This window comes from Nomascus leucogenys, chromosome 24, assembly GCF_006542625.1.
Source record: "Nomascus leucogenys isolate Asia chromosome 24, Asia_NLE_v1, whole genome shotgun sequence".
Classification (NCBI taxonomy): domain Eukaryota; kingdom Metazoa; phylum Chordata; class Mammalia; order Primates; family Hylobatidae; genus Nomascus; species Nomascus leucogenys.
The window spans coordinates 20153215-20180638 of NC_044404.1; the positions used below are offsets into that span (position 1 = coordinate 20153215).

Consider the following 27424-nt stretch of genomic DNA (forward strand, 5'->3'; position numbering starts at 1 on the left):
CTGAAGAGGCCTTAGAGATTATGTCATCCAAACCTCTCATAGTATATAAGGGGAAACTGAGGCCTAGAGAGGGGCAGGGATTTGCTGAAAGTCACTCAGGGAGTTAGTGGCCAAATTCGAGGTCAAATTTGGGTCTCTTGCCTTTCTGTTTCTTTGTTTCTCCCTCACATTGAGCACAAGCCCCTGCAATTAGCAGGTACTCAGTAAAGATGTTGATTTGCTTTGCTTCCAATTATGGCAAATCCATGCATGGGGAGGGGGTATAGTCACAGTAGATGTATCCCAAGACATTCACAAATCTCCAAATTTACAGACGGGGAGTTCTCATGTGAACAGTGCCTATTAGAGGAGTCCTCCATTGGGAAAAAATTGCCTGGCTCTAGTCCCCTGTCATCACCATCATGGGAACGGCACTGGAGAACATGGCTTTGTCATGAATACTATGGCAGATCCCAAAGGAGCATGGGCTTGGGGCTGTCCACTAAGTACACTCCTTGAACAGGTTCTCATTTGAAGGGAGAGCTGTGTGGTGCTGTCCAAGGTTGTCACAGAAAGAGTTACTTTGGATTGGTTGGACTTGAGGATACTGATTGAGCCCTTTTTTTTTTCCCCCTGGTGAATGGGTCATTGTGCATTAAAAGATTAAGCACAGATGGTGGAGCAACCGGAACTCTCACACCTTGCTTGTGGGAATGTAAAATGGGACAAGCACTTTGGAAAGAAGTTTGATCTGACTTTGTAACATTAAACATACCCTTATCCATTGAGTAAACATTTCCAGTCCTAGGTATTTATTCAAGAGAAATGAGCACTTAATGTTCACACAGATACTTGTATAAGAAATGGTCATAGCAGTTTTATTCAAATTATCCCAATACTAAAAATATCAAAAATGTCCATTACCAGGAGAATGGATAAATTGTAACATGTGCATGCTACAGAAAGCTACTCAGCAATAAAGAAGAACAGATTACAGACATGCACAACACCATGAATGGATCTCATCATCATTATACTGAATGGAAGAGGCCAGATGTAAAACAGTACACATACGGGAGGTGGAGATCACACCACTACATTCTAACCTGGGCAACAGAGTGGGACCTTGTCAAAAAAAAAAAAAAAAAAGTGCACATAATATATGATTCAATTGATAGAAAGTTCTAAAACAGGCAACTAAGGTGAAAATAATCACAATGGTGGTTTCTCCATGTTATGAGCTGAATTGTGATTCTCCAAAATCCATATGTTGAAGTCTTAACCTCCAGTACTTCAGAATGTGACTGTTTTTGAAGACCAGCCTTTGAAAGGGGTGATTAGGTTAAAGTGAGGTCATTAGGATGGGTCCTGATGCAGTATGATTGGTATCCTTAAAACAAGAGGAGGTTAGGACACGGACACCTGAGAGAGAAGACCATGTGAAGACACAGGGTAAGACAGCATCTATATGCCAGGGAGAGAGACCTCAGAAGAGACCAACCTGTCAATGGCTTGATCTGAGATTTCTAGTTTCCAGGATTATGAGAAAATAAATCGCTATTGTTTAAGCCCCCCAGTCTGTGGGACTTTGTTATGGTAGTGCAAGGTGACTAATTCATCCAGAGAGGGGGGTGACAGGGAATAGATGTGAGGGAATTTTCTGGGAGATAGAAATGTTCTTGTGATGGGATGTGGGTGATGTGGTGTATCTGTCAAACGTGTTCAGCTATGATTTGTGCTTTTCAATCTATATATATTTTACCTTTAAGAAAGAACTAAAGGTGATGATGATGATGATGATTGATTGGAGGTGCAGAGTGGTTGCAGGTGTAAATGATAAAAGAAGGCAGAATGTTGATAAGTGTTGAAGCTGGTTGATGGATACAGGTGAGTTCAGGATGTGATTTTTGTTCCTTTGCGTGTGTTGGAAATTTTTGCGAATTGAAAGTTTAAGCCCATGGGCGTGAAGCTTTCTTCTCTCTTCCTTTTTTTTTTTTGTAACGGAGTCTCACTCTGTCGCCCAGGTTGGAGTGCACTGGCATGATCTTGGCTCACTGCAACCTCTGCCTCCTGGGTTCAAGCAATTTCTCCTGCCTCAGCCTCCAGAGTAGGTGGGACTACAGGTGCCCACCACCACACCCGGCTAATTTTTGTACTTTTAGTAGAGACATGGTTTCACCATATTGGCCAGGCTGGTCTTGAACTCCTGAGCTTGTGATCTGCCCTCCTCGGCCTCCTAAAGTGCTGGGATTACAGGCGTGAGCCACCGTGCCTGGCTTCTCTCTTCCTAGCTGGTGGGGGACTTCCTGGCTCTGTCTTCTGTCCATGCACTTGGGTATTAGAGTGTGGAAAGAGTCTGAGATTTCAGGGTTTCACAGAGGTAGTGTAGCACTGGAATTAGGTGCTAGTATTTGGAGCTCTGGGGTAAAGTCCCAACTACCATTAACTAGGTGAGTTTGTGTTAATTATTTGATCTTTCCTAACCTCTGTTTTTTCATTTATACAAGAAAGTTAATAATAGCTACTTCATCAGGGAGGTTGAAAAATATTAAATGTAAACATGTATACAAATCAATTTGGACACTTATATTTTATTTATTATTATTATTTTTTGAGATGGATTTTCGCTCTTGTTGCCCAGGCTTTGAGTGCAATGGCATGATCTCAGCTAACTGCAACTTCCACCTCCTGGGTTCAAGTGATTCTCCTGCCTCAGCCTCCCAAGTAGTTGGGATTACAGGTGTGCACCACCACACCCGGCTAATTTTTGTATTTTTAGTAGAGACACGGTTTCACCATGTTGGCCAGGCTGGTCTTGAGCCCCTGACCTCAGGTGATCCACCCACCTCAGCCTCCCAAAGTGCTGGAATTACATGAGTGAGCCACCGTGCCCAGCCTGGACACTTTTAATATTAAGCAACAGAAGACCTGACTCAAATTGGTGTAAATAATAAAAGAAATTTATTGACATGTGTAATAGAAATGACCGGAGGCTTTCAGGTATGGTTTGATCCAGAGGTACCTGTTTCCTCCTCCTCCTTCTCTTTCTTTTCTTTCTCTTTCCCAAAGCTTCCAGCTAGCTGAGCGTATATTTACATATTTTATTCCAGACTCCTAGAATTGTTTTTTTTGTTTTGTCTTTTTGTAATCTGCCTGAGAAGAGATCTCACACACAAGCTGCATTAAACATCCTAAATTTCCTCATTTTCTACACTCTCCTGCCTGCTAACTGAACCTTCTTTTGGTTTCTTGTTTCTGTTCTGCAGCACAATTTTCTACGTTCTGTCCTCAAATATGTCAGGCTCAGACCTGTCTCTGTATCCTTGCCTTAGCTGTTCCCTCTGCCTGGATTGATTTTCTCCTTGATTATCTTAGGGCTGACTCCTTCATATCATGGGTGATCTTGCTTCCAGTGCCTTTTCCTATCTCTGCAGCACCTTTCCTGATCATGCCATCTGAAATACATGCCTTGTCTTCCACCTGCCCTCTCCTATTCTGTTTTGATTCTCTTTATATTACTTATTACTGTCTCTTTTCTCTCTTGAAATTTGTTTATTGGCTGCATCTGTTCCTGTCAGTGCCTTGTAAGTGCCAAGAGGCAGGGGCTTTGCCTGTTTGGGTTTTGTGGTGTTCTTAGTGCCTGGTTCTGTGCCAGAAATGTTACATGCACTCAATAGATGTCCTGTGGAATGAATGAATGGAAGATATGAATAGCAATATTATCATAGAATTGTTAAGAGATTGCATGAGAAGACACATTTAAAGTGCTTGGCCCAGGACCTGCCATGAAGTCAGTGTCCATTTTCCAGTAAGTGGGAGTAGTCGAGGCATGCTTTTGCTGCTGTTGTCATCATGTTGTCCCGTCCTGGCTGCGGAGTACCTTTCTCCACCATGCTCTCATTTGGATGAAAGTTACTCCCAGGTCATGACCCATGTGAGGAGTGGGAACATCCCTTGGTCAGCCAGCTGGTTCTTTCATCCATCCATGCTGCATAAAGTGGTTGACGTAATTTATTCCCTCCAGGGAATGGAATTCATCCATAGCTTTGCCCTTGAAAAGTCCCCTGGGTTGGGTTTCATCAGCACGTGGGAAGCTCAGATGGTCTGGATTTTGGTTTCCAAGGTCTTCAGAGACCAGTAACAGCCTCAGCGCCTCGCTGGCCAAATAAAAGAGTTGGAAATCAAACTAAAGATGTGCTTGTGGAAAGTGACTAGAGAAAAGGTCATGTTTTCTCAAGACATAGCTTTTCTCCGGGAATCTATTCTTGAGCTAAGACAAGCAGCAGCACCATCCTTGGGTCTGGGAACCAGGACCTCTCCCCTAGGGTGAGGACTCCTAGGCCAAAGGATGTGCCTGCTGGAGCCCTTGGTCTCCCTTCGAAACCATGATCTGAGTGTCTGTGACTCTGGAATTTCTTGCTCAAGTGACCCTCAATCACTTCCAGAATCTATCTGGGTTGCCTGCCTAGGTTTATCCTATTGAGTGAAGGTGATGTTTGCTACAGGAGCAAGAAATAAGCTATAGTGCTGATGGACGGGGAAGGACATCTGAAATGAGTGGAGAGGAAGGGGATGATGAGTATTAGTTAAGACCATGGAGGCAGCTGTAGCAGCAGGGGCTGCAGCTCCTTCCCTTCCTTTCTATGTTCAAGTCCTTCAGGCCATCTGGACCAGATGTTGAAGAAGACTCTGTGATCCCTCGGCCTTGCACTTCCCTCTAGGGTGAAGTGAGGGCACACGCTATCACAGGATGATAGAGGGCCCAGGTAGTGGTGTGGGAACAAGGCACAGTGGAAGGTCATGGGAGGATCTGAGAGTCTCATGGGGTAGCCTTTGTGGGGTGTAGGATGTGCCTATCAGATTCTTTTTTTTTTTTTTTGGAGACCGAGTCTTGTTCTGTCGCCCAGGCTGGAGGGCAGTGGCATGATCTTGGCTCACTGCAACCTCCACCTCCCGGGTTCAAGCAATTCTCCTGCCTCAGCCTCCCAAGCAGCTGGGATTACAGGGGTGTACCACCATGCCTGGCTAATTTTTGTATTTTTAGTAAGAGATGGGGTTTCACCATATTGGCCAGGCTGGTCTCGAACTCTTGACCTCGTGATCCACCCGCCTTGGCCTCCCAAAGTGCTGGGATTACAGGTGTGAGCCACCATGCCTGGCCCAGATTCTTTTAACCTCACAATCTCAGCATCTTGCTGTGCCCTAGGCCAGTCCTGGGGCTAAAAGTGAACCAGGCTTGGTTTCTAGTCTACCATTCACTCATTCATTGACTTGGTTAGTCTCCTATTCCATCATCTACAGAAGACATTTGCTCTCAAAGAACCATCTCTCTGCCACCCAGTATGGACCTGGCTTGATTTCCCTAGTAACTAGGCAGGATGTGCCAGTTATCTCCATCTTAAAACTGAGGACAAAAGTGAAATATAAGTGATTTTTGGATTATCTGTGATCACCGTTCATCCAGCCAAGCGAAGGCAATAATTGAGAAATGGGTATATCATTCTGGTCTGATGGTATAAACTAGGACCCAGAGGTGCAACTGACTGGCGTGTCAGCTGACTGTCAAGGTGGAAAGACCAGACCTTAGATGGAGACAGCTGTGGGTTTGAGTCTTCACTCTCTCTTTTACACACATGAGACATGATACACTCTCACGCTGTCTCTTACACACTGCTCATGTATCATGCACAGATAGGGTACATTTCCAGAGGTGGGTTGCTGAGTGAAAGGATAAGTGCTTTTATAACCGACCATGCCTTAATCTGTGTGCACCATGGCTTCACTTCATCATCCTGTTATTGTTGGTTTGTGCAAGGTACCAATTTTATTTTATTCACTTTAGTCCTTCACCTTCCATCTCCACTACCAATTTATTCTTCCTATGTTTATTTAGATATATGGTTTTTTGAAAAATGTTTAGTGTTTGTTTGACCCTCTGTGGATGCTTTTAAACTGGTACACAGATATTGTGCTATACATTTCCCTTTTTTCTGCCAAGTTTGCAAATTAGCATAGGCTCTGGCTCCCTGTGCCAAAACCAACCTAACAAATACATGGCTGAGAGAGAATCTTGGATGATGAAATAGCAGAAGAACCTTTGCAGAGTCTTGCAGGAAGTTAGAATCTGATCTTGGCTGCTGGGCGTGGTTCTGGCGGAGAGGGGTTGGCTGTGCCCTGGAGCAGCAGATTGGTGGGTTTTGGCAAGCAGCGAGTAGGTTGGGAGGAAGCTCTTTAAGTTTTGTTCTTCTTCTCCTTTTATCTTAGAGCATCTTAGAGCAACAGCTGAAATGCCCAAGTCCTAGAGATGATATTAGGGCTGTCCCAAAGCCCTGCTTGGGTGAGCAATTCACCCAGATGGATGCAGGCTTCTCAAGTACCCTCAGCCATTCATTCCCTCATCTCATCCTGCACTGCTCCCCCTGCCCCCCTGCCCCATCTCAGGGAGGGCCAGTAACAGCTTTGGGGTGCTGCTTCCTGCCAGGGCTGCTACTTCCCAGATGTTCAATGATGAAACCTTGTCAGCAGGAGCACCTGCCTGGGGTGGCAGCAAATGGGAATCATCAAATCTTGGACTCATCTCCTTCCCCTTCCCCAAGTTTATCTTGAGACACTCAGACTACACCCACTAGAAAGATGAAATGTACTTGTCAACGCATACCATCTAAAACAGAATTGCCAGAGTGGATGAGCAAGAAGCTAAAATATGCATGTTAAACATACTTATGTAGATAAGGGAAGATGTTAGCAATATCAGGCAAGAACAAGTCATTATTTTAAAAAATCCCAAGTGTAAAAGTTACTTAGGAAGAGTATAATCATTGAAATGGAATAGCTAGGTGAAGAATGTCACAGATAGAGTTAGAAGCCTAGATTGAGACGTCTTCTCAGGGAAAAAGAATAAAAAGAAAATAGAGAAAATAGCAAGGAAAATTCAAACCAGATGCAGTGGTGTGTGCCTGTAGTCCCAGCCACTTGGGAGGCTGATGCAGGAGCATTGCTTGAGCCCAGGAGTTTGGGGCTGGAATGCGCTGTGCAGATCGGGTGTTCCGCACTGAGTTGGGCATCAATATGATGACTTCCCGGGAGTGGGAGACCACCAAGTGGTGTAAGGAGGGGTGAACTGGCCAAGGCTGGAAATGGAGCAGGTCGAAACTCCCAGTGCTAATCAGTAGTGGGATCACACCTGTGAATAGCTGCGGCACTCCAGCCTGGGCAACATAGGGAGACTCTTTGTTGTTTTTGTTTTTGTTTTTTGTTTTTGTTTTGAGATGGGGTTTTGCTCTTGTTGCCCCGGCTGGAGTGCAATGGCACGATCTCAGCTCGCTGCAACCTCTGCCTCGTGGGTTCAAGCGATTCTCCTGCCTCAGTCTCCTGAATAGCTGGGATTACAGGCATAGACCACCACATCCAGCTAATTTTGTATTTTTAGTAGAGACGGGGTTTCGCCATGTTGGTTAGGCTGATCTTGAACTCCTGATCTCAGGTGATCCACCCCCCTCAGCCTCCCAAAGTGCTGGGATTACAGGCGTGAGCCACCGCACTGGGTGGGAGACTCTATCTCTTAAAAAAATCCAAAGAGGTATGGAGTACAGATGCCCTAATTTCCAGATAGTAAAAGTCCCAGAAAGAGACAGGAAAAAGAAAGGGAAGGAAATGTTCAAAGAAATAATGAATATAAAATTCCTATCATTCAAGACAGGTGAAAGGACTTCAGAGTACAAAAAGGCCAGATAAAGAAAAACTGTCAACTAGACACATTGCAGTGAAAATTAAGAACATCAAAGACAAAGAGAAATTCTACAGGCTTCCAGAGGGAAAGAGCAAATATCCAATCAAAGATGATGAGTCAGGTTAATATCAGACTTCTTATTAGCAATATTGGAATGGGATTGGAAGAAATGGAGGAATGCTTTTAAGGTAATAAGGAAGAATGGAAAAAAAATGAACCAAGCATATTACATCTTTCAAAATTGTTATTCAATGTGAGGTTGTAAAAAATGCTTTCAGGAATAAAAGGCCTTCAAAATTTTGCACACAAAGGCTCATATTGAAAATATTCTTAGATGAATACCCAGAAATGCAAAGTCTTTACTGGAGGGAGAGATGTATACTCTTTCCCTAGATCTTTCTTTTCCATATATCAAGGCAGAGGAAAAGCCCTTGGCAAGCATTTGACTAAGGCTTTATTTCAAGCAGCTTTTCACCGCCTCTGTTTAGAAGCTAAAGAGGAATCACTGAGGAGTAATATGGTCCCAACCTCACCCTGGCAGTCTATGAGGGTAGCTGGAAAGAAAATGACTCTGTTTATGTTGTAATAAGTGGTACTTATTCTAAGTCAAAGGATGAAAACAAACCACTAATTCTAAAATCATTAAGGGCCAGACATGGTGGCTTATACCTATAATCCCAGCACTTCGGGAGGCTGAGGCAGGAAGGTTGTTTGAGCCTAGGGGTTCAAGACTGACTTAGACAACATGATGAGACCTCAACTCTACAAAACATAAAAAAAAACCATAAAAAAATTTAGCTGGGTGTGGTGGCATACACCTGTAGTCCCAGCTACTCAGGAGGCTGAGGCAGGAAGATAACGAGCCCAGGAGATGGAGGCCATAGTGAGTGATTGTGCCACTGCACTCCAGCCTGGATGAGAGCGTGAGACCCTGTCTCAAAAAAAAAAAAAAATCATTAAGGTCATTTGTCTTTCTTCAATTCAAATTCAACCAGTATTTCCCAATTAGGGTTCATGGGGCAATGCTGGTCTGTGAACTGCTTCCCCTTCATGGGGAGGTATATACAGAGATTGAGAATGTTAGGAAATTTCAAAGCAATTTGACAGAGTAATTTTATTATTGCATCCAATAATAAAACATCTGGGATTGTATTTTGTACATTTTTAATTTAACAAAAGTATCTATTTGAGATGGAAAAAATAAAGAATAAATTGGTCCATTACCACAAATGGTTTAAGAAGCACTGGATTATACTGGGTATTGGCAAATTCTTTCTGCAAAAGACCATACGTTCTCTGTGGCAATGATTCAGTTCCACTGTTGTCACATGAAAGCCAGCACGAGAATTTACAACCCAAAGACCATGATTGTATTATGAGAAAACTTTATTGCCACTAAAATATGATTTTAACATATCATTTTTGTGTGAGAGATTCTTCAGATTTTTTTTCAAGCATTAAAAAAACATAAAAACCATTCTTATCTTGCCTGCTGGACAAAAACAGGCAGTGCATAGATTTGGCCCACAGGCCATAGTGTGCCAACGCATGGGTTAGACCACATTGTCTCTGAGAGTTAGTTATCTGTCTTAGACACAGGAATGTTTGTGTGTGTTTGATGATGCTAATTTTCTTTTGAATAGGAAATATATTCATAGGGTTAAAAATCAAAACAATATAAAAAGTTATGTATCAAAAAATCTTTCTGTCACCCCATCTGTGCCAGCCTCATTTCTTGCCAGCTCTGTTCCCTAAAGGTAGCCATTGTGATGAATTTCTTGCATGTTCTTTGAATGTTACTGGAAATATTAACACAAACATATTAACAGATGTATTTTTCTACATAAATGTGGCACACTGCTTACACTATTTTCCTCTTTGCTCTTTTCTGTTACCACCATATTGTGAAGACCTTTGTCTATTGGAGCAGACAGAGCTTCCCTTGTTATATAAATGCATCGGGTCCCTTTTTGAATTGGTATCATGATTTATTTAACTAGTTCTCTCAACATGTACTCTTGGATTATTTCCAGCTCAATTCAGAACAATGCTGCAGTGAACAAATTTGCCCATACATCACTCTGTGTGTGCACATGTGTGTGTGCATGTGTGTGGTGTGTGCCTGCATCCATAGGGTAAATTTCCAAGTGGGGTCACTGAGTGAAAAGTTAAATACGTTTGTAATTTTGATAGATATTGCCAATTTGCCCTCTGCGGGCATTTTGCCCTCCCACCAGCTACCTATGAAAGTGCCCGTTTCCCCATGCAGCCTTGCTAGTAGATCAAGTTGTCACACTTCTGGATTTTTTTCATTGTAATAGATAAAAATGGCATCTCAGTGAAATTTTAATGTGCGTTTCTCTTGCTATGCATGAAAGTGAACATGACCAAGGCTGCCTCCAGCAAATGAAACATTTGGTGCAGAATTAGAAAAGGTGCTCCTTCTGGGAAGATAGATTATGGGAAGGCACCTCCTCTGGGGGAATGCAGAGCTTGGTGGGCTGTGCAGGGGCTTCCTCCTGTGGGAAACTCAGCTCCCACCTGTGTCCCCTGTGCAGGGTGCCTTGGTGAAGGGATCCACACCCAGCAGCCCAGATGGGTGTTATTGGTAGGGCTGTAGCTGGTCCAGGTGGGAATTTCCCAGCGGAACCCTGAACAGTGGGAGGGGAAGTAGCATCCGAGTAAAGGTAGGACCGGCTACACAATGTGTGTGACCGGGTTGGGTGCAGTGGCTCATGCCAGTAATCTTAACACTTTGGGAGGCCAAGGCAGGAGCATTGCATGAGGCCAGGGGTTTGAGATCTGCCTGGCCAATATAGTGAGACCCCATCTCTATTAAAAAATAATAAAAATAAATAAATTTGGGCAGCCCAGTACAAAATGAAGTGTGGGAAGGAACTCTTGATTAAAGATTAGTAAGACTTTTCAGATAGCCACAGCACAGCATTAAACCAGGCGTGGCACCCTTCCAAACGCAGGATGCTGTGGGACTGCAGGGGTTGCACACCTGGGAAACCAACCCTGGTGATGGGATAACACCTCCAGGGTCCAGCTGGTGGCCAGCATTATATCACCCCACTTTTCCTCCTTACTAGACTGGCAACACAGGAGAAGAGCATTCCATGCGGAAGACGTGGACTATAGCTTCCCAGATTAAGACCAGCCTTCCTGCTTTCTCCCAGCAGGCCAGTAGGAGCTGCTATTGCCTAGGGAAGGGGAGGGAGACGTCTGGGTTTTGCTTGTAATAGTCATGGCAGCTGTAGACATATCAGGCCCAAGGCTTTTCATTTGTCATCATTCTAATTCTCAAACATGCCCATGCAGGAGGCACCAGTGTTATCTCCATCTAGATGAAAGAACTAAGGCTTAGGGAGATGAGGGAGCGGGGATTTGACACAGCCAGTCTGACTCCAGAACCTACTTTTTTAGTTTGTTTTGTTTTGTTTTTATAAAGACAAGGTCTCCCTGTGTTGCCCAGGCTGGCCTTGAACTTCTGAGTTCAAGCAATCCTTGCACTTCAGCCTCAGCCTCCCGAGCAGCTGGGACCACAGGCACACAGCACTACACTGGACTCAGAGCCTGTATTTTTAACCCCTACCCCTATTTGTTCTCATGCTAACAGTGCATAGGGCAATGCATACACACACACATATACATGATTTGCTAATTGCTTTATTCAGAAGAGACCCCTCGGAGTACAGCTTCTTTGGTTAAGCACGGAGTTGAAGTGGAGGAGAGCAGTGGAAGGCTGGAAATCTCCTGCTGGGTGTCTCATTCTGGGTGGGTATAGAAGGGCTCCTGCATGGCCTCTAGGATGGGTGAGGGATGCTTTCTGCATTGCCAAGGAACTTGGTTAGGGCAGGGAGGGAGGGTATGAGAGAGGGAAATTCAGCATTGGGTGGAAGGTTTCCAGGGAAGAGGGGACTCAGCAACGAGGGGTGCTCCCTCTGCATTGTTTATTGGAATAGTACTGGTATTTTTTATTATAGGTCATCTTGTATCTAGCAAAACAGTTGGCAGCAGCCTTATCACACTCACACAGTTGACTTCTGCAGGAGTCCTGTTTTGCTGAAATCATAAGAAAATAAACACAAGATGGGAGTTTGTTAATATTCAGTGGCTTCTTGTGGGAACCCTGGGGTAGAAGACACAGCCCTGTCCTCCAGAAGCTCCTAGTTGGAGACAAACACCTGCACTCCAGATATTTTTGACCAATAGGGAGACAGAATTCTTGCCCTTGGGATGCTGGCCCCCAGCCTGGTGAAGACACAGCCAGGCACTGGGATACTTTCTCAAAGGCCTTCCTAACAGCCATAATCTCTTCCTCTTGCTAACAGATGTGTCCAGGAGGCAAAGCCCTAGCCGCGGGGGTCTGGGAATAGATTGTGATTGGTGTAAGCCAGGCAGGGTCATCCCTTTTTCCTTTGCAGTGATTGGTCTTTGTGTATCATGTAACCTTGTTCCAACCAATGAGCAACAAGGGGAAGTCTGCTAGGGGCTTCTGGGAATGATCTATTTCCTCCCTCCAAAGAGAGAGATGCCCAAGAGGAAAGCCTCTTCCATAGTGTGAGGCCAGGAGGGTGGTCCTGCAGCCTGTCTCTTGACATCCCAGGTGTAGACACTGCCCATGTGGCATAGCTGAAGGCCAGGAGAAGGCTGGATTCTTGATGACATGGCTGGAAAGCTGCCCCAACCCTGGCACTGCACTCTTCCAGAATTCTAGTTATGTGACAGTCACATATCCCCATTATCCAAGCCACTGTCAGCTTGGCATCATGTGGCTTGTGACCTAATGCCTGCTGAAGATACACGCCTCTAGGGAGAGGCCATGATAGGAGACATAATTTCTGATCTTAAAGGACTCAGGCCATGGGCAGGAGTCCACGCTTTTCCCAAAACCCACTCATGAGTCAGCTGTCTGGGGACACCAAGTAAAGCCTTCCAGTGCCACCCACCTCTCCTCCCCTTCAGGGCCAAACTTTCTCCAGAATGTTGTCTTTGCCTCCTGTCTCTACTTCCCTTCCCATCAGCCCCCACCTGCTCTAATCTGGCTTTGCCTTCCCCACTGCATGGAAACAGCTTCCCCTGAGTCCGTCATGCGTTTCTGCCTCAACATCCAGGGAAGCCTTGTTGGCCCTTTTCTTGGAGGACTCCTCTGTTCACTTGGCCCTTGCTAATCATTTCCTTACTGACTCCTTGACCTTCTCGCTCAGTTCCCCTTCTCCCTCTCTGTCCATCCCTCCTCTGTCTCCTTTCTGGGCCTTTAAACAGCAAGTAAGCGATCACACCCACCTCTCAGCTCTCTGCTGCTGGCTTCTGAATCTGTGTCCCAGTCCTGACTTCTCCCCTGAGCTGCATTTGTATAGACAGCTGCCTGCTGGACCCCTCCCTGGGTGCTGGAGGCCCCTAAACTCAACATGCTGGAAATAGAACTGCTCCTCCCCACCCTCCACCATGACCTGCTCCCATGGTCTTTATCACAGTTGTGCCATCCATGCAGTCACATATTCATCCAACAACTCCCTCTCCCCATCCCTCCCAACTCAGTCACCAGTTCAGCTGATTCCATCTCAAATGCATCTTGATTTTTTCTCCACCTTTCCCATCCTGACCTCCATTGTTTTATGTCAAAATGTTACTCCCTTTTGCCTGCATGATGGCAATAGCTTTCTCTGCCCCCCTTCCACTTGTCTCCATTGACCCTGTTCCCACAGTGAGTCGTCTAAAATGCAAATCTGACCCTGTTGCTCCTTTGCTTAATAGCATCCTATTGCTTTAGGGCAAAACCTAAATACAGCCTGGCCTGGAGGGCCAGATAGACCTAGCTCCTTCCTATGTCTCCAGCATCATGGCTCAGCACTGCTTCTCTTCCTCATGTTTCTGCTGGGCAGTACAGAATGGCTTACGGTGCCCTCTGGTGTCTTTGGCCATGCTGTGTCCTCTTCTGGGAATGCTCCCTCCTCTTCCCTGACTCTCTGCACAGCTTTTCAGACTCAGCTTAGAGGTCACCCCTTCCAGGAGCCTTCCTCAAACCTCGGGCTGTGTTAATGCCTTATCTGTTTGTTTACTTCCCACTGGAGTCTTTACCACATTGGATTTTCACTTTCCTGGCTTTCCACTCAACCATGAGCTTCCTGAAGCAGGAACTGTGTCCCTCTGTGTCTATCTTTGGTGCCCAGCACAGTCCCCAGCACTATCTAAACAAATGAGGACCACTCGATGGTGAGGTAGGACTCTTACCACAGGTGATTCTGCTCCCCTTGTTGCTAAACTTGTAGCTCAGAAATTTGGTGCCACATCCACGTTTCTCCAGACGTTTGTAGCAACAGTCATGAATGACACAGCAGCTGCAAGGAGACACCTGATTGGGGCTGTTGTCCCACAGCTCCAGGAGACCTGGTGCCTGTGGTCTCACCCCCTTGGACCCTGGGCAGAGACCCAGTGACTTTGCAACAGTCTACAGCAGAAGTTCCAACATGCTGGCTGCTTTTCCAACCAGGCCATCCTGAGACATTTGTGCCCATCAGGAACCGGCACTGTCTTTGCAGCTCCCAGCTCTGCCTGGGCCAGAGTCTAGGAGGGTAGGGAGGGATGGGTGGCCTCACCGATCCGTTGCATCCTTGGGGGATCCTTTGCCACCCACGCCACAGTGGCAGCCGTAGAAGCCATAACTGAGTGCGGCTTCCATTCCTGTCGTTAACTTGATCATTCTCCGGAAATTCACCAAATCCCCATGGGCCTGCAGGAGGCCTGGAAGGAAATTTGGGAGTTGTCTGGTGATGTGGCATGGGGTTCTGTGCCCTCCCTCTCTGCCCCTCTCTGCTACTCTCCTTCCTCCCAAATGGCTTCTTTTTTCCCCCTGAGAGAGGATCGCTGCAATGGGAGAGAAAACTAAGGGACAAAAGTGCTTCCCTTCTGGGGCTTAGAGGTCAGGGTCAGCTCTTACCAAAGATCATGATCACTGCCAACAGTAGGAGGGTCTTCATGGTAAAAGTTCTTGGGTGACAAATGCAGGTGGACTGGCCTAGCTCCTCTGCTGGGTGGTCTCAGCTTCTGCTCCGGCCGTCTCTCCCCTGCTTCTCCTTGGTGGCTCTGAGACACACAGACATGCTCTCCCATCCAACCTAAGTCCAGGGTGACTTCCTCTGGCACACCCAGAGCACACAAGGAGTGCCCTCCAGCAATGCACACACACACACACACACACACACACACACACACACACACACCACCACCACCACCACCTCCTGACCCATTCCCAGCTCTGCAGAATGGTTTCATACACATCAGGCCCTCAGACCTGTGGAGAACCCCATGATACACTAATGAGACCTCCCCTGTACCTCATCAGACTGAGAGTTCTTGGGAGGTTGGAACCAGCTTCCTCCCAACTACCTGGGAGGTTCCTGAGTTCAGAGGATGTATCCCCCGCTAGACAGAGCTTGCATATCCCCACACTGGATTCAAGGCTTGGAGTCTCCAAGGCACCCACGGGGTCTCAGCCTCAGTATTTTCCTCTAGAATGAAAGCATCAACCTCTCTCTTCTAGGCCTTCTAACCCCTTCCACATACACAAGTTCCCAAACACCTACATGTTAACACACCTATGCCCACATACACACATTCTTGTACTTACCTGATAGTGCAAACATGCTCTCTTACACTACACTCACACCCGCTCAACACACTCATGCACACACACCCTCTTGTGCATATGAAATCATGCACACGCATGCACAACACAGCCACACTCAAAGGCAGCGAAGGAGCAGGAATTCTGCTCTTGACAGGACATCAGCTTCTCTGGCCCTTTACCTCTCAGAGGACACCAGCGTTGTATCCCCAGGCTGTCTTGTTTGTTCTGCACTCTTGCTCCCCTTAAATAGCCACTCCCTCTGGGAGGTTGGGGGTAGGTGAGGCACAAGGCTGGGGATGGGCGTGACCAGTTGGTGGACTCAGGATTGGCCGCCCATACCCCTAGGTAATCCCTTTCCTTTCCCTCACTGGCTGGCAGGACAGAGTTGAGGATTGGGAAACCTTACGTGTCAGTAGCTGATGCCAAAACACATTTCAGGCCGTTTTGCAGTCTTTCCATGGAGTAAATTCCCATAACCAGCTCTGGGTGTGATCAACGGTCAGCCACCTCCCTGCAATCACCTCTAAGCGGGGCAGGGACTGTCTGCTGTTGCAGGCTGTGGACTCATTTGCACACTCAAAGGGACCACCAATTGCTGAGCAAGGATTGCTGCCTTCTGCTCAATGTGGCATTTGGGAATAGAAAAGAGGGCTTTTAGTGGTACTCATTCATTCAGCCACTCAATCATTCATTCACAGGAAGTATGTCCTGGGCCTCTACCATATTCCAGCACCTGTGCAGGCCTCACGTGTGCACCCCACAGTCCACCAGGGAGAGGGTTTAATGGGGGTGGATTTCCCTTCCCACTAACTTGGGCCAGGGCCTCAACCTTCTCTTCTTCCTCCTCTTTCTTCTTTTCCTCCGCCCCTGCCCCATATGAGCTTCTAAACCTGGAAAAAGCCAGAGGCTATCCTTGAAGTTCCCACCAAAGCACTGCCTTCACTTTATCCCCCATCCTCACCTGTTTGGAGACAGGGCAGGTGAATGCTCCCTGGATCTGTTGCTCTTTTTCCTTCAGCCTTCAGGCTTACTCTGACTCCAGCTTTAATTCATAAAGTAAATATCTTTTTCATTGCTCTCCAGCACATGCTAAGAATTTAGCTTCCACGGCCTTAAGTAAACACTCTGCGATACCAGTCCTAAAAATGTCACTGTGGCAGACGCTGTGGTGCTTGTGGACATTCCATCTGTTCCCTACACTGTAGAGCCCCTTGCAGGGATGGAGACCTAGGGCCCTTGCTGCTGGCTGGTAAAACATGAGCATTGGCATGAAGGGTCACTTCCGGGTTTCTCCAGCAAGGGGACTGTGAGATGCAACTCCCCAGCCCTTCCCTGCCTCACCAGTAGAACCAGAAGATGAAAGCAATCTGGGATGTAGAATCATAGCACGGAAGACAGTTGTCCTAGAAAGTCCTGCAGCTCACAGTGTTCTTAGTGTGAATGAGAAATAGACTTTTGTTGTATTAAGCTGATGATAATTGAGATGGGCAGTTGCTGCAGCATAACCTAGTCTATCCCAAGAGCCATCAGACAGCTTTCCTCTCGAGAATACCATTTACCTCCAGTGCTTGACTGTGTAAGGGGTTGGACTGTGGTCCTCCTTCCTGCTCTCAATTCCTGTGTTGGAGTCCTGGTACCTTAGAATGTGATCTTATTTAGAAATACGGTCATTGCAGATATAATTAGTTAAGAGGAGGTCACTAGGGCAGCTAGGATGGGCCCTAATCCAAGATGACAGATGTCATTACAAAAATGGGAAATTTGGAGACAGGCAGGCACACTGGGAGAAGGCCATACAAAGATGAAGGCAGAGATCAGAGTGAAGCTTCTACAAGCCAAGGAATGGCAAAGATTACCAGAAAACACTGGAAGCTAGAAGAGAGGGATGGAGCAGATTCTCCCTCACAGCCCTCAGAAGGAATCAACCCTGTTGGGCCCTTTGATTTCTGCCACTGGAACTGTTAGACAATAAAATGTCTGTTGTGTAAGCCACAAAGTACCTAATACAAAGCCGAAGCAAACTAACACAACCTCCAGGGATCTCTGTTGGCTTCCTTCACTCTTCTTATTCTGGGTTGCCACTCCTATAGCAGTTGGCTTTATGGCCATGTCAGGGTTCAGATGTCTCATCCCCTGGGGTAGACCACTGCCTTTGTTAAACATTGCACTTTTGGAAACAGTAGTTCCTCCAATTGGCAGAACCGCCTCCCTCTCTGTATATCTAGATAGCCCTGGTCCAGGCTTCATTTGGAAGAAATATTCCAATGCTCAAGGACTCTGGTGACGTCAGATAGAGCCTCTCCTTTTCCCATCATTTCCGGATGTTTTTCAGGAATTCAAAGTCCATGAATTGGCCTCTTGTTCATCTTCCAATCCAGACCTAATCCAAGCCTTTGGACTCAGTGAGCTAAACAGAAATCTCTACTTTCATGGGGCTTTCACTTAAGCAGAAAGAGACAGACAATCAGCAAAAGACGCACTAGTAAATGACATCATGTGATAGGTGGTGACACTGCAATGGGGAGAGAGGCAGTAGGTGACAGAGCAGGAGCACCGTCATCTCGGACAAACACCACCACTTTAAGTTCCAGCTCCCTTTCTAGCCTCATGCATTTCAAGGAAATCATTTCTCTTCTAACTACAAACAGCCAGAAAGAGTAGGCAGTAAAACACAGATAAGACAGCTTGGGCACAGAGGGAGGTGTGGGGAAAGTTTCTTTGGCGACTGCCAAACTTCACCCTCATAAAATGGGCCCCAGTAAAACAGTGAGCCTTAATAAGCACATTGTTCTCCCTTCAGGTGCACTAAGATGGGAAAGCTAAAAGCAGACTTGGGGAGTATGCCTGCGGCTGCAGAAAAATGTATGGGAACAGACACAGAAACTCTCCCTTCCACATAAGCACAACAAAAAGACACAGAAGTAGTCCAAGCTTCTGTTAAACTCTCTCACCCTGAATCCTTAAAAACTCTTAGTCTGTAAGAGTGTGCCTCTGACCTAACTCAGACAGCTGCCCCTCTCTAAAATAAACCTGTCCTTGACTACCAAGCCATCTTTCATGTTTCTTTCCTCTTTCCTTAATTCTTACAGTAGGGATAGAGGAGGGGTATCTGGATTAGGAGGGTGGCAATTTTACACAAGATTGGAGTGCTTAAAGCGAGGTGCTTTGAGCTTAGTCAGTGCTCAGAACACTTTCCTTGCATTATTAATAACTAAAAGAATCAGCATATTGACAACAGTTTTTTTCTTTTGCCAAATCAATATCTGCATATGCAGGTTTTTGTTGTTGTTGTTGTTTTTGTTTGTTTGTTTTTGAGGCGGAGTCTCGCTTTGTCACCAGGCTGGAGTGCGGTGATGCGATCTTGGCTCACTGCAACCTCCGCCTCCCAGGTTCAAGAGATTCTCCTGCCTCAGCCTCTGGAGTAGCTGGGACTACAGGCGTGTGCCACCACGCCCAGCTAATTTTTGTATTTTTAGTAGAGGTGGGGTTTCACCATGTTGGCCAGGATGGTCTTGATCTCTTGACCTCATGATCCGCCCACCTCAGACTCCCAAAGTGCTGGGATTACAGGTGTGAGCCACCAAGCCTGGCCAGCAGTTGTTTTTAATAGCAGGATTACGGTTGAAATTTTTCTGCTACTGTTTCCTAATGTTCCTTTGTGAACATACGTTACTTTAAAACATTTTTCATTTTGAGATAAATTTTTACTTACAGAAAAAAATTGCAAAAGTGGAATTTTTACTTACAGAAGAAATGCCCTTCACCCAGGTTCCCTAATGTTAACGTCTTCCACAGCCATTGTACAACCATGGAAACCAGGAAATTAATGTTATTAACTAATCTACAGGCATTATTTTAATTTCACCAGTTTTCCTACTCGTGTCTTTTTTCTTCCAGGCTCTCACATTGCATGTAGTTTTCATGTCTCCTTAGTTTTTGCTAATCTGTGACATCTCCTTACTTTTCTTGGCCTTCTATGACTGTGATACTGTTGATTAGTACTGGTCAAGCTTTTGTAGAATGTCATCCATTTTGGGTTTGTCTGATACACTGTCATGATCAGATTGAGGTTATGCATTTTTAGCAAGAATGTTACAAAGTGATATGGTGTCCTTCTCAATGATATTGGTATATCTCACTACTATTGATGTTAATTCTGATCACTGGTTAAGATGGTGTCTGACGGGTTTCTCCACTGTAAAGTTACTACTTTTCCTTTTGTAATTAATAAGTATGTTGTGGGGAGATACTTTGAGATGGTTCAAATGTCCCTTTTCTCACCATACCATGTCCGGAATTGGTGGGTTCTTGGTCTCACTGACTTCAAGAATGAAGCCGCGGTCCCTCGTGGTGAGTGTTACAGTTCTTAAAGGTGGCGTGTCCGGAGATTGTTCCTTCTGACGTTCAGATGTGTTCATTGTTTCTTCCTTCTGGTGGGTTCGTGGTCTCGCTGGCTCAGGAGTGAAGCTGCGGACCTTCGCGGTGAGTGTTACAGCTCATAAAGGCAGTGTGGACCCAAAGAGTGAGCAGCAGAAAGACTTATTGCAAAGAGCAAAAGAACAAAGCTTCCACAGTGTAGAACGGGTCCCAAGCAGGTTGCCAGTGCTGGCTCTGGCAGCCTGCTTTTATTGCCTTATCTGCCTGCCAACCCCCCAACATCCTGCTTATTGGTCCATTTTACAGAGAGCAGATGGGTCTGTTTTACAGAGAGCTGATTGGTCCGTTTTGACAGGGTGCTGATTGGTGCGTTTACAATCCCTGAGCTAGACACAAAAGTTCTCCACTTCCCCACTAGATTAGCTAGATAGGGTGTGGACACAAAGGTTCTCCAAGTCCCCACCAGAGTAGCTAGATACAGAGTGTCGATTGGTGAATTCACAAACCGTGAGCTAGACACAGGGTGCTTATTGGTGTGTTTACAAACCTTGAGCTAGATACAGAGTGCCGATTGGTGTATTTACAATCCCTTAACTAGATATAAAGGCTCTCCAAGTCCCCACCAGAGTCAGAAGCCCAGCTAGCTTCACCCATTGGATCCCAAACCGGGCCGCAGGTGGAGCTGCCTGCCAGTCCTGTGCTGTGCACGGCATTCCTCAGCCCTTGGGTGGTCGATGGGACTGGGCACTGTGGAGCAGGGGGTGGCACTCGTCGGGGAGGCTCAGGCAGTGCAGAAGCCCACAGTGGAGGGGGGAGGCTCAGGCATGGTGGGCTGCAGGTGCCCAGCCCTGCCCTGTGGGGAGGCAGCTAAGGCCCGGCGAGAAGTCGAGCACAGCAGCTTCTGGCCCAGGTGCTAAGCCCCTCACTGACTGGGGCTGGCAGGGCAGGCGGGCCACTCTGAGTGCAGCCCACCGAGCCCACGCCCACCCAGAACTTGTGCTGGCCCGCAAGCACCGCGCAGCAGCCCTGGTTCCCGCCGGTGCCTCTCCCTCCACACCTCCCCACAAGCTGAGGGAGCCGGCTCCAGCATCGGCCAGGCCAGGAAGGGGCTTCCACAGGGCAGTGGCGGGCTGAAGGTCTCCTCAAGTGCCACCAAAGTGGGAGCCCAGGCAGAGGAGGCACCGAGAGCGAGCAAGGGCTGCAAGGACTGCCAGCTCACTGTCACCTCTCAAGACCTCTTTCCACTCACTAATTTTAGCCATTTCAGCATTAATCGAAGGTTCTTGGCTGTAGCAATTATTACTGGTGTTTTCCTGGTTTCCTCATTCTTTTTATATGAAGAATTTGAATTCTACTATGGGCAAAAGCTTTTCCTTCTAGTTATGTATTCAACCATTTGTATTAGTAGGGGCTTATTTTCTATACTATTTGTTTTCTTACTCAAATTGTTCCATCTTGGCCATGAAGAGTTCCTTTGAGTTTACACCTATGTTGTCTTAACATGTTCTCATCATTTTTTTTTTTTTTTTTGAGACAGAGTCATGCTCTGTTGCCCAGGCAGCTGGAGTGCAGTGGCGTGATCTCAGCTCACTGCAACCTCCACCTCCTGGGTTCAAGTGATGCTCATGCCTCAGCCTCTGGAATAGCTGAGACTACAGGCATGTGTCACTGTGCTCGGCTGATTTTTTGTATTTTTATTAGAGAAGAGGTTTTGCCATATTGCCCAGGATGGTCTTGATCTCCTGAACTCAGGCAAAAACACTTCCTTTCTTGCACCACAAGATGTTCAAACTTATTTTTTTTTTTTTAATTTTTATTTTTTGAGACAGAGTCTGGCTCTTTTGCCCAGGCCGGAGTGCAGTGGCACCATCTCGGCTCACTGCAAGCTCTGCCTCCTGGGTTCACACCATTCTCCTGCCTCAGCCTCCTGAGTAGCTGGAACTACAGATGCCTACCATCACACTTGGCTAATTTTTTGTATTTTTAGTAGAGATGGAGTTTCACCATGTTAGCTAGGATGATCTTGATTTCCTGACCTCATGATCCACCCACCTCGGCTTCCCAAAGCACTGGGATTATAGGCATGAGCCACTGCGCCCGGCCCCCATACCTCCAATTATTTTTTTGGAAAAAAGTTCAAAACCATATAGGTAATTACAACCTTCCCCCTTCTTTATTTATTATTTTTATTTTTTGAGATGGGGTCTTGCTCTGTTGCCCAGGCTGGAGTGCAGTGGTGCCATCTCGGCTCACTGCAAGCTCGGCCTCCCGAGTTCATGCCATTCTCCTGCCTCAGCCTCCAGAGTAGCTGGGACTACAGGCGCCTGCCACCATGCCTGGCTAAGGTTTTGTATTTTTAGTAGAGGTGGAGTTTCACCGTGTTAGCCAATCTCCTGACCTCATAATCTGCCCCACCTTGGCCTCCAAAAGTGCTAGGATTACAGGCATGAGCCACCACGCCCAGCCTCCCCCTTCCTTATTTATAACTCCTTTCTCTGACAAGTTTTTCACAATATATTTACTTATTTGTTCAATTATAGTACAATTGAAGTAGCTTCAGAATTATTAATCTATAACTGTGAGAAATAAATTTACTAACTACAGTACTGTATTTGTGTATAGTTATTTGTATCTTTAGCCTTTTGGTATACCATCAAAATACTGTTTTCTGAAGTTACATAGGTTATCTCTTTTCTTGGAGCCTACCTTAAGTGTGGTTATTATATTGATTTGTCATATAGTTATAAATTTATTTGTTATCATTTGTATTCCATTTTGGGTTCTGCCTTTTTCCTGGTTGATTTTAATTATTTATTGCTTTTGAGGGTATGTGAAGCCTTCCCATGTGAAACAAGGTGAAAGCCATACTAAAAAGTATACTCAGAGGTGTTGCTTCTCACTCATGCCTACTATCTTCTCATTTTCCTCTTCTTCCACCTCATTCTCTCCCCATGGCTCATAGGTAACGGCGTTAGTTATCTATTGCTGCGTAATAAGTTATCACAAACTTAGCAGCTTAAAACAACATAGGTTTCTGGCTGGGTGTGGTGGCTCATGCCTGTAATCTCAGCACTTTGGCAGGCTGAGGCAGGTGGATCACCCGAGGTCAGGAGTTCGAGACCAGCCTGACCAACATGGAGAAACCCTGTCTCTACTAAAAATACAAAATTAGCTGGGTGTGGTGGCACATACCTGTAATCCCAGCTACTCAGGAGGCTGAGGCAGGAGAATTGCTTGGACCCAGGAGGCAGAGGTTGCCATGAGCCGAGATTGCACCATTGCACTCTAGCCTGGGCAACAAGAGCGAAACTCCATCTCAACAAACAAACAAACAAAAAACATAAGTTTCTTATCTCACAAGACTGCAAACAAGTTGTTTGGTTTGTGTTCCTATGTAGAGATCATATCCCTTTGCTTGGTTCTCCCCCATGCTCCTCCATGGCCTCAGCTCCTAGACTTCCTCTCCATAGGCAGTTACAACATGGCAGCTCCCTTCTTCAAGGCCACCAGGAGAATCACTCACTCCAATCTGCTAAGACTGAATCTTCCATAATGTAGCCTCATCAAGGGTCTGACTACCCCACATCCTTTGCTGTATTCTGTTAGTTAGAAGCAATTCACAGGTTCTTCCTGTACTCAAAGGGAAAGGATTATACAAAGGTAAACTCACTGGAGGTCATTCTAGGATGTGTTTATCATAGTAGCCAATCTCATTCGTTTTTGGTTGATTCTTCCTGAATCTTTTGCATAAATGTGTAGGTACATGTTTATTTTCTTTTAGCCACTGCTTTCTTACACAAAGGGTAGCATATCGTAGATCATTTTGTACTTTGCTATTTTTACCCAACAGTATATCTAGGAAATCACTTCATATAAGCAGATAGAGATCGTCTTTCTTTTAAAAAAATGTTCAATTTTTTTCCTCCTAACTCAGGGAAGTCTTTCCTGGTGGCTTCCCTGACAGGGTCAAAGCCCCTCTTGCATTTCTATAGTCCTCCATTGTGGGAATGAACTGTAATTTTTGCAACCATTCTCCGAGAATAGGCATTTAGGTTTTTCTAGTGTTTCACAATTACAAACATTGATTCAGTCAGCAACCTGTGCATGTGTATTTTCATAACATTGGAGGTGTATCTTCTGGACAGATTCCTAGAAGTAGGATTACTGGGTCAAAAGGGAAGTGCATGTGTAATTTTGTTAGGTAATATCAAATTCTCCTATAGAATGGTTGAACTAGCTCACATTCTCACTACTAATGTTTGAGACTGTCTTTTCCTCCATGGCCTCAGCAACAGAATGCTCTGTTAGACTTTTCATTTTGGGTTCGTTCTTCTTATAGTTTTAAAAATATCACTTTTCCTTCAATAAATATTTATGGAGGACCTACTCAATAATCCAGGCACTGTGTGGTAATGCCATAGTGGCAAAACAGAAACAGTTTCTTCCCTGAGAGCATTTTTCAATCTGGCAACAGAGGCAGACATCAGTCAGATGATCACACACACACACACATGAACACACATACAATTTTAGAATGTCATGTGCTATGATCCATTGGGACAGCATGAGGCAGAGAGCCCTCAACTAGTTTGGGGATCAGAGAAGGTTTTCTAAGGAGATGGCACTTTACCAGAGGTCTGGAGGGAGTTTAGGAGTTATCTGGGTAAGTGGTTTCTGTGGCTTAGCTCACTCAACATTTATTCCAGCCTTCTGGTGTGTCTGTCAGTATTGCAGAGGCTAGAAGGCTAAACACTGCATTTCCTTCTCTCTCCCTCTCCTTATTTTAAAAGGCTTTTTGAAAGAGCAGTGACATTCGAAATAAACTTGATCTGAGAGTACAGAGAGTCCCCACATATTCCCTCTTCCCCAAACACACATCCTCCTTCACCATCAACATCCCCCACCATTGTGGTACATCTGTTAGAATCAATGAACCGACGTTGACACATCAAAGGAAGTCCATAGTTTATATTAGGGTTCATTCTTGGTATTATACACTCTATGGGTTTTAGCAAATGTAACATGACATGTATCCACTCTTACACTATGAGACAGAGTAGTTTCACTATCTTAAAAATTCTCTATGCTCTGCCTATTTATTCCTCCTTCCCCCAAACATCATCCTGACAACCATGATCATTTTACTGTCTCCATAGTTTAACCTTTTTCGAATGTCATGTAGTTGATTCATACAGTATGTAGCCTTCCAAATTGACTTATTTCACTTAGTAATATACCTTTAAGTTTCCTCTATGTCTTTTGATGAGGTGACAGCTCATTTATTTTTATTATTGAGTAATATTACATTGTCATGTGTACCACAGTTTATCCATTTACCTACTGAAGGACAACTTGGTTGCTTCCAAGTTTTAGCAATTATGAATAAAGCTGCTATAAAGATTTGAAACATTTCATGTGCAGGTCTTTGTGTGGAAATAAGTTTTCATCTTATTAGGGTAAGTATCAAGGAGCACAATTGCTGGATCATACAACAAGAGTTTAATGTGTATTTTTATAAGAAAACACCAAACTGTCTTCCAAATGGCTGTACCATTTTGCATTCCCTCCAACAATGAATGAGAGTTTCTATTACTCCACATCTTCACCAGCCATTTTGAAACCAGCCCACTTGTCCTGTAGAACTGACGTTTGTGGTTTCTTTGAATAAACATGGAAATTGACTCTCCCAGTCTTCAACCTTGAGAAAGTTACATTTGTCTTATCTGACTTTCTTTCTCAGGAAACCAACCAGCAAGCCTCTAAGATAGTATCAAGGAATTGAAACTTACCAGATAACTGCATCTAGACAATAAGACACCAGATCTCTTGCCTGTCATAATGGCCTATGTTGTGGGAAGTCAGGGACCCCGAACAGAGGGACCGGCTGAAGCCATGGCGGAAGAACATAAATTGTGAAGATTTTATGGACATTTATTAGTTCCCTAAATTAATACTTTTATAATTTCTTATGCCTGTCTTTACTGCAGTCTCTAAACATAAATTGTGAAGATTTCATGGACACTTATCACTTCCCCAATCAATACCCTTGTGATTTCCTATGCCTGTCTTTACTTTAATCTCTTAATCCTGTCATCTTCGTAAGCTGAGGAGGATGTATGTTGCCTTGGGACCCTGTGATGATTGCATTAACTGAAAAAATTGTAGAGCATGTGTGTTTGAACAATATGAAATCTGGGCACCTTGTAAAAAGAACAGGATAATGGCAATGTTCAGGGAACAAGAGAGATAACCTTAAACTCTGACCGCCAGTGAGCTGGGCGGAACCGAGCCATATTTCTCTTCTTTCAAAAGCAAATGGGAGAAATATCGCTGAATTTTTTTTCTCAGCAAGGAACATCTCTGAGAAAGAGAATGCATCCCTGAGGGTAGGCCTCTGAAATGGCCGCTTTCGGGGGTGGCTGTCTTTTATGGTCGCAGCTGTAGGGATGAAATAAGCCCCAGTCTCCCGTAGCACTCCCAGGTTTATTAGGACGAGGAAATTCCCGCCTAATAAGTTTTGGTCAGACGGGTTGTCTGCTCTCAAACCCTCTCTCCTGATGTTATCAATGACAATGCGTGCCCGAAACTTCATTGGCAATTTTAATTTCACCCCGGTCCTGTGGTCCTGTGATCTCGCCCTGCCTCCATTTGCCTTGTGATATTCTATTACCTTGTGAAGCATGTGATCTCTGTGACCCACTCCCTCCCCTTTTGAAAATCACTAATAAAAACTTGCTGGTTTTGCGGCTTGTGGGGCATCATGGAACCTGCCAACATGTGATGTCTTGCCCGGACACCCAGCTTTAAAATTTCTCTCTTTTGTACTCTGTCCCTTTATTTCTCAGACCAGCTGACACTTAGGGAAAATAGAAAAGAAACTACGTGAAATATCGGGGGTGAATTTCACCCAATATCTGACTGAATTTCCCCTGATAGGCCTAACTGACTACCTGTTTCCTGTTGACCAATTCCTCTTCCTTATCCCTTCCTAATTGCTGTTTTCCTACACATGGATACATTTCTTCCCTGCTATATAACTTCCCATTTGTTGGGGAGGTGGATTTGAGATTGATCTTCCATAGTCTCAGCTGCAGCATCTCATCAAAGCCTTCTTCCCTGGCAGTACTCGCTGTCTTAGTGATTGACTTTCTGTGCTGTAAGCAACAAGACCTAGACCAAACCCCTGACACTTCAGTAACAATTTTATATTGTCAGTATTTTGGACATTAGCCATTCTAATATGTGTGTAATGGTATCTCATAGTTTTAATTTGTAATTCTTTTTTCTTTTTTTGAGATGGAGTCTAGCTCTGTCACCCAGGCTAAAGTGCAGTGGTGCAATCTCAGTTCACTGCAACTTCTGCCTCCTGGGTTCAAGTGATTTTCCTGCCTCAGCCTCATGAGTAGCTGGGATTACAGATGTGCATGACAATGCCCAGCTAATTTTTGTATTTTTAGTAGAGATGGGGTTTCACTGTATTGGCCAGGCTGGTCACGTACTCCTGACCTCAAGTGATCTGCCTGCCTCAGCATCTCAAAGGGCTGGGATTATAGGGGCGAGCCCCTGCACCCAGCCTTAATTTGTAATTCTACTGACGTATCATGTTCAGCATATTTTCATGTGCTTATTTGCCATCTGTGTACCTTTTGTGAGATATCTGGTCATGTCTCTTGCCAGTTTTTAATTGGATTGTTCTTTTTTAA

The 27424-nt window shown here is 45.3% G+C and overlaps 1 protein-coding gene across 4 annotated transcripts; it reads right to left on the reverse strand.

Annotated features, from left to right (window-relative positions):
• Nucleotides 1-11360: 11360 nt before the first annotated feature.
• Nucleotides 11361-16532, reverse strand: PLA2G2A (phospholipase A2 group IIA). Of its 4 annotated transcripts, none has more exons than XM_003271551.4 (6): nt 16306-16532; nt 15524-15603; nt 14655-14800; nt 14314-14458; nt 13949-14055; nt 11365-11776 (listed from the first exon to the last, which is right to left on the reverse strand). In XM_003271551.4, the coding sequence occupies exons 3-6, from the start codon at nt 14692-14694 to the stop codon at nt 11634-11636; spliced, it is 435 nt and encodes a 144-aa protein (XP_003271599.1). In that variant the 5' UTR covers nt 14695-14800; nt 15524-15603; nt 16306-16532; the 3' UTR covers nt 11365-11633. The 4 variants fall into 4 exon arrangements, with proteins under 4 accessions (XP_003271600.2, XP_003271599.1, XP_003271601.1 ...); XM_003271550.4 differs by having other exon boundaries at nt 11368-11776; nt 15524-15634; XM_003271552.4 differs by lacking the exon at nt 16306-16532 and having other exon boundaries at nt 11361-11776; nt 14655-14832.
• Between the last annotated feature and the right edge of the window lie 10892 nt (nt 16533-27424).

What these genes read in the sequence shown, in the direction of transcription:
- PLA2G2A (XM_003271552.4), bottom strand. Translation starts at nt 14,694, where the DNA reads ATGAAGACCCTCCTACTGTTGGCAGTGATCATGATCTTTG. An exon ending in GGCAGTGATCATGATCTTTG is followed by an intron (nt 14,459 to 14,654) that starts GTAAGAGCTGAC and finishes ATTTCCTTCCAG; the next exon opens with GCCTCCTGCAGGCCCATGGG. An exon ending in CCCAAGGATGCAACGGATCG is followed by an intron (nt 14,056 to 14,313) that starts GTGAGGCCACCC and finishes GTCTCCTTGCAG; the next exon opens with CTGCTGTGTCATTCATGACT.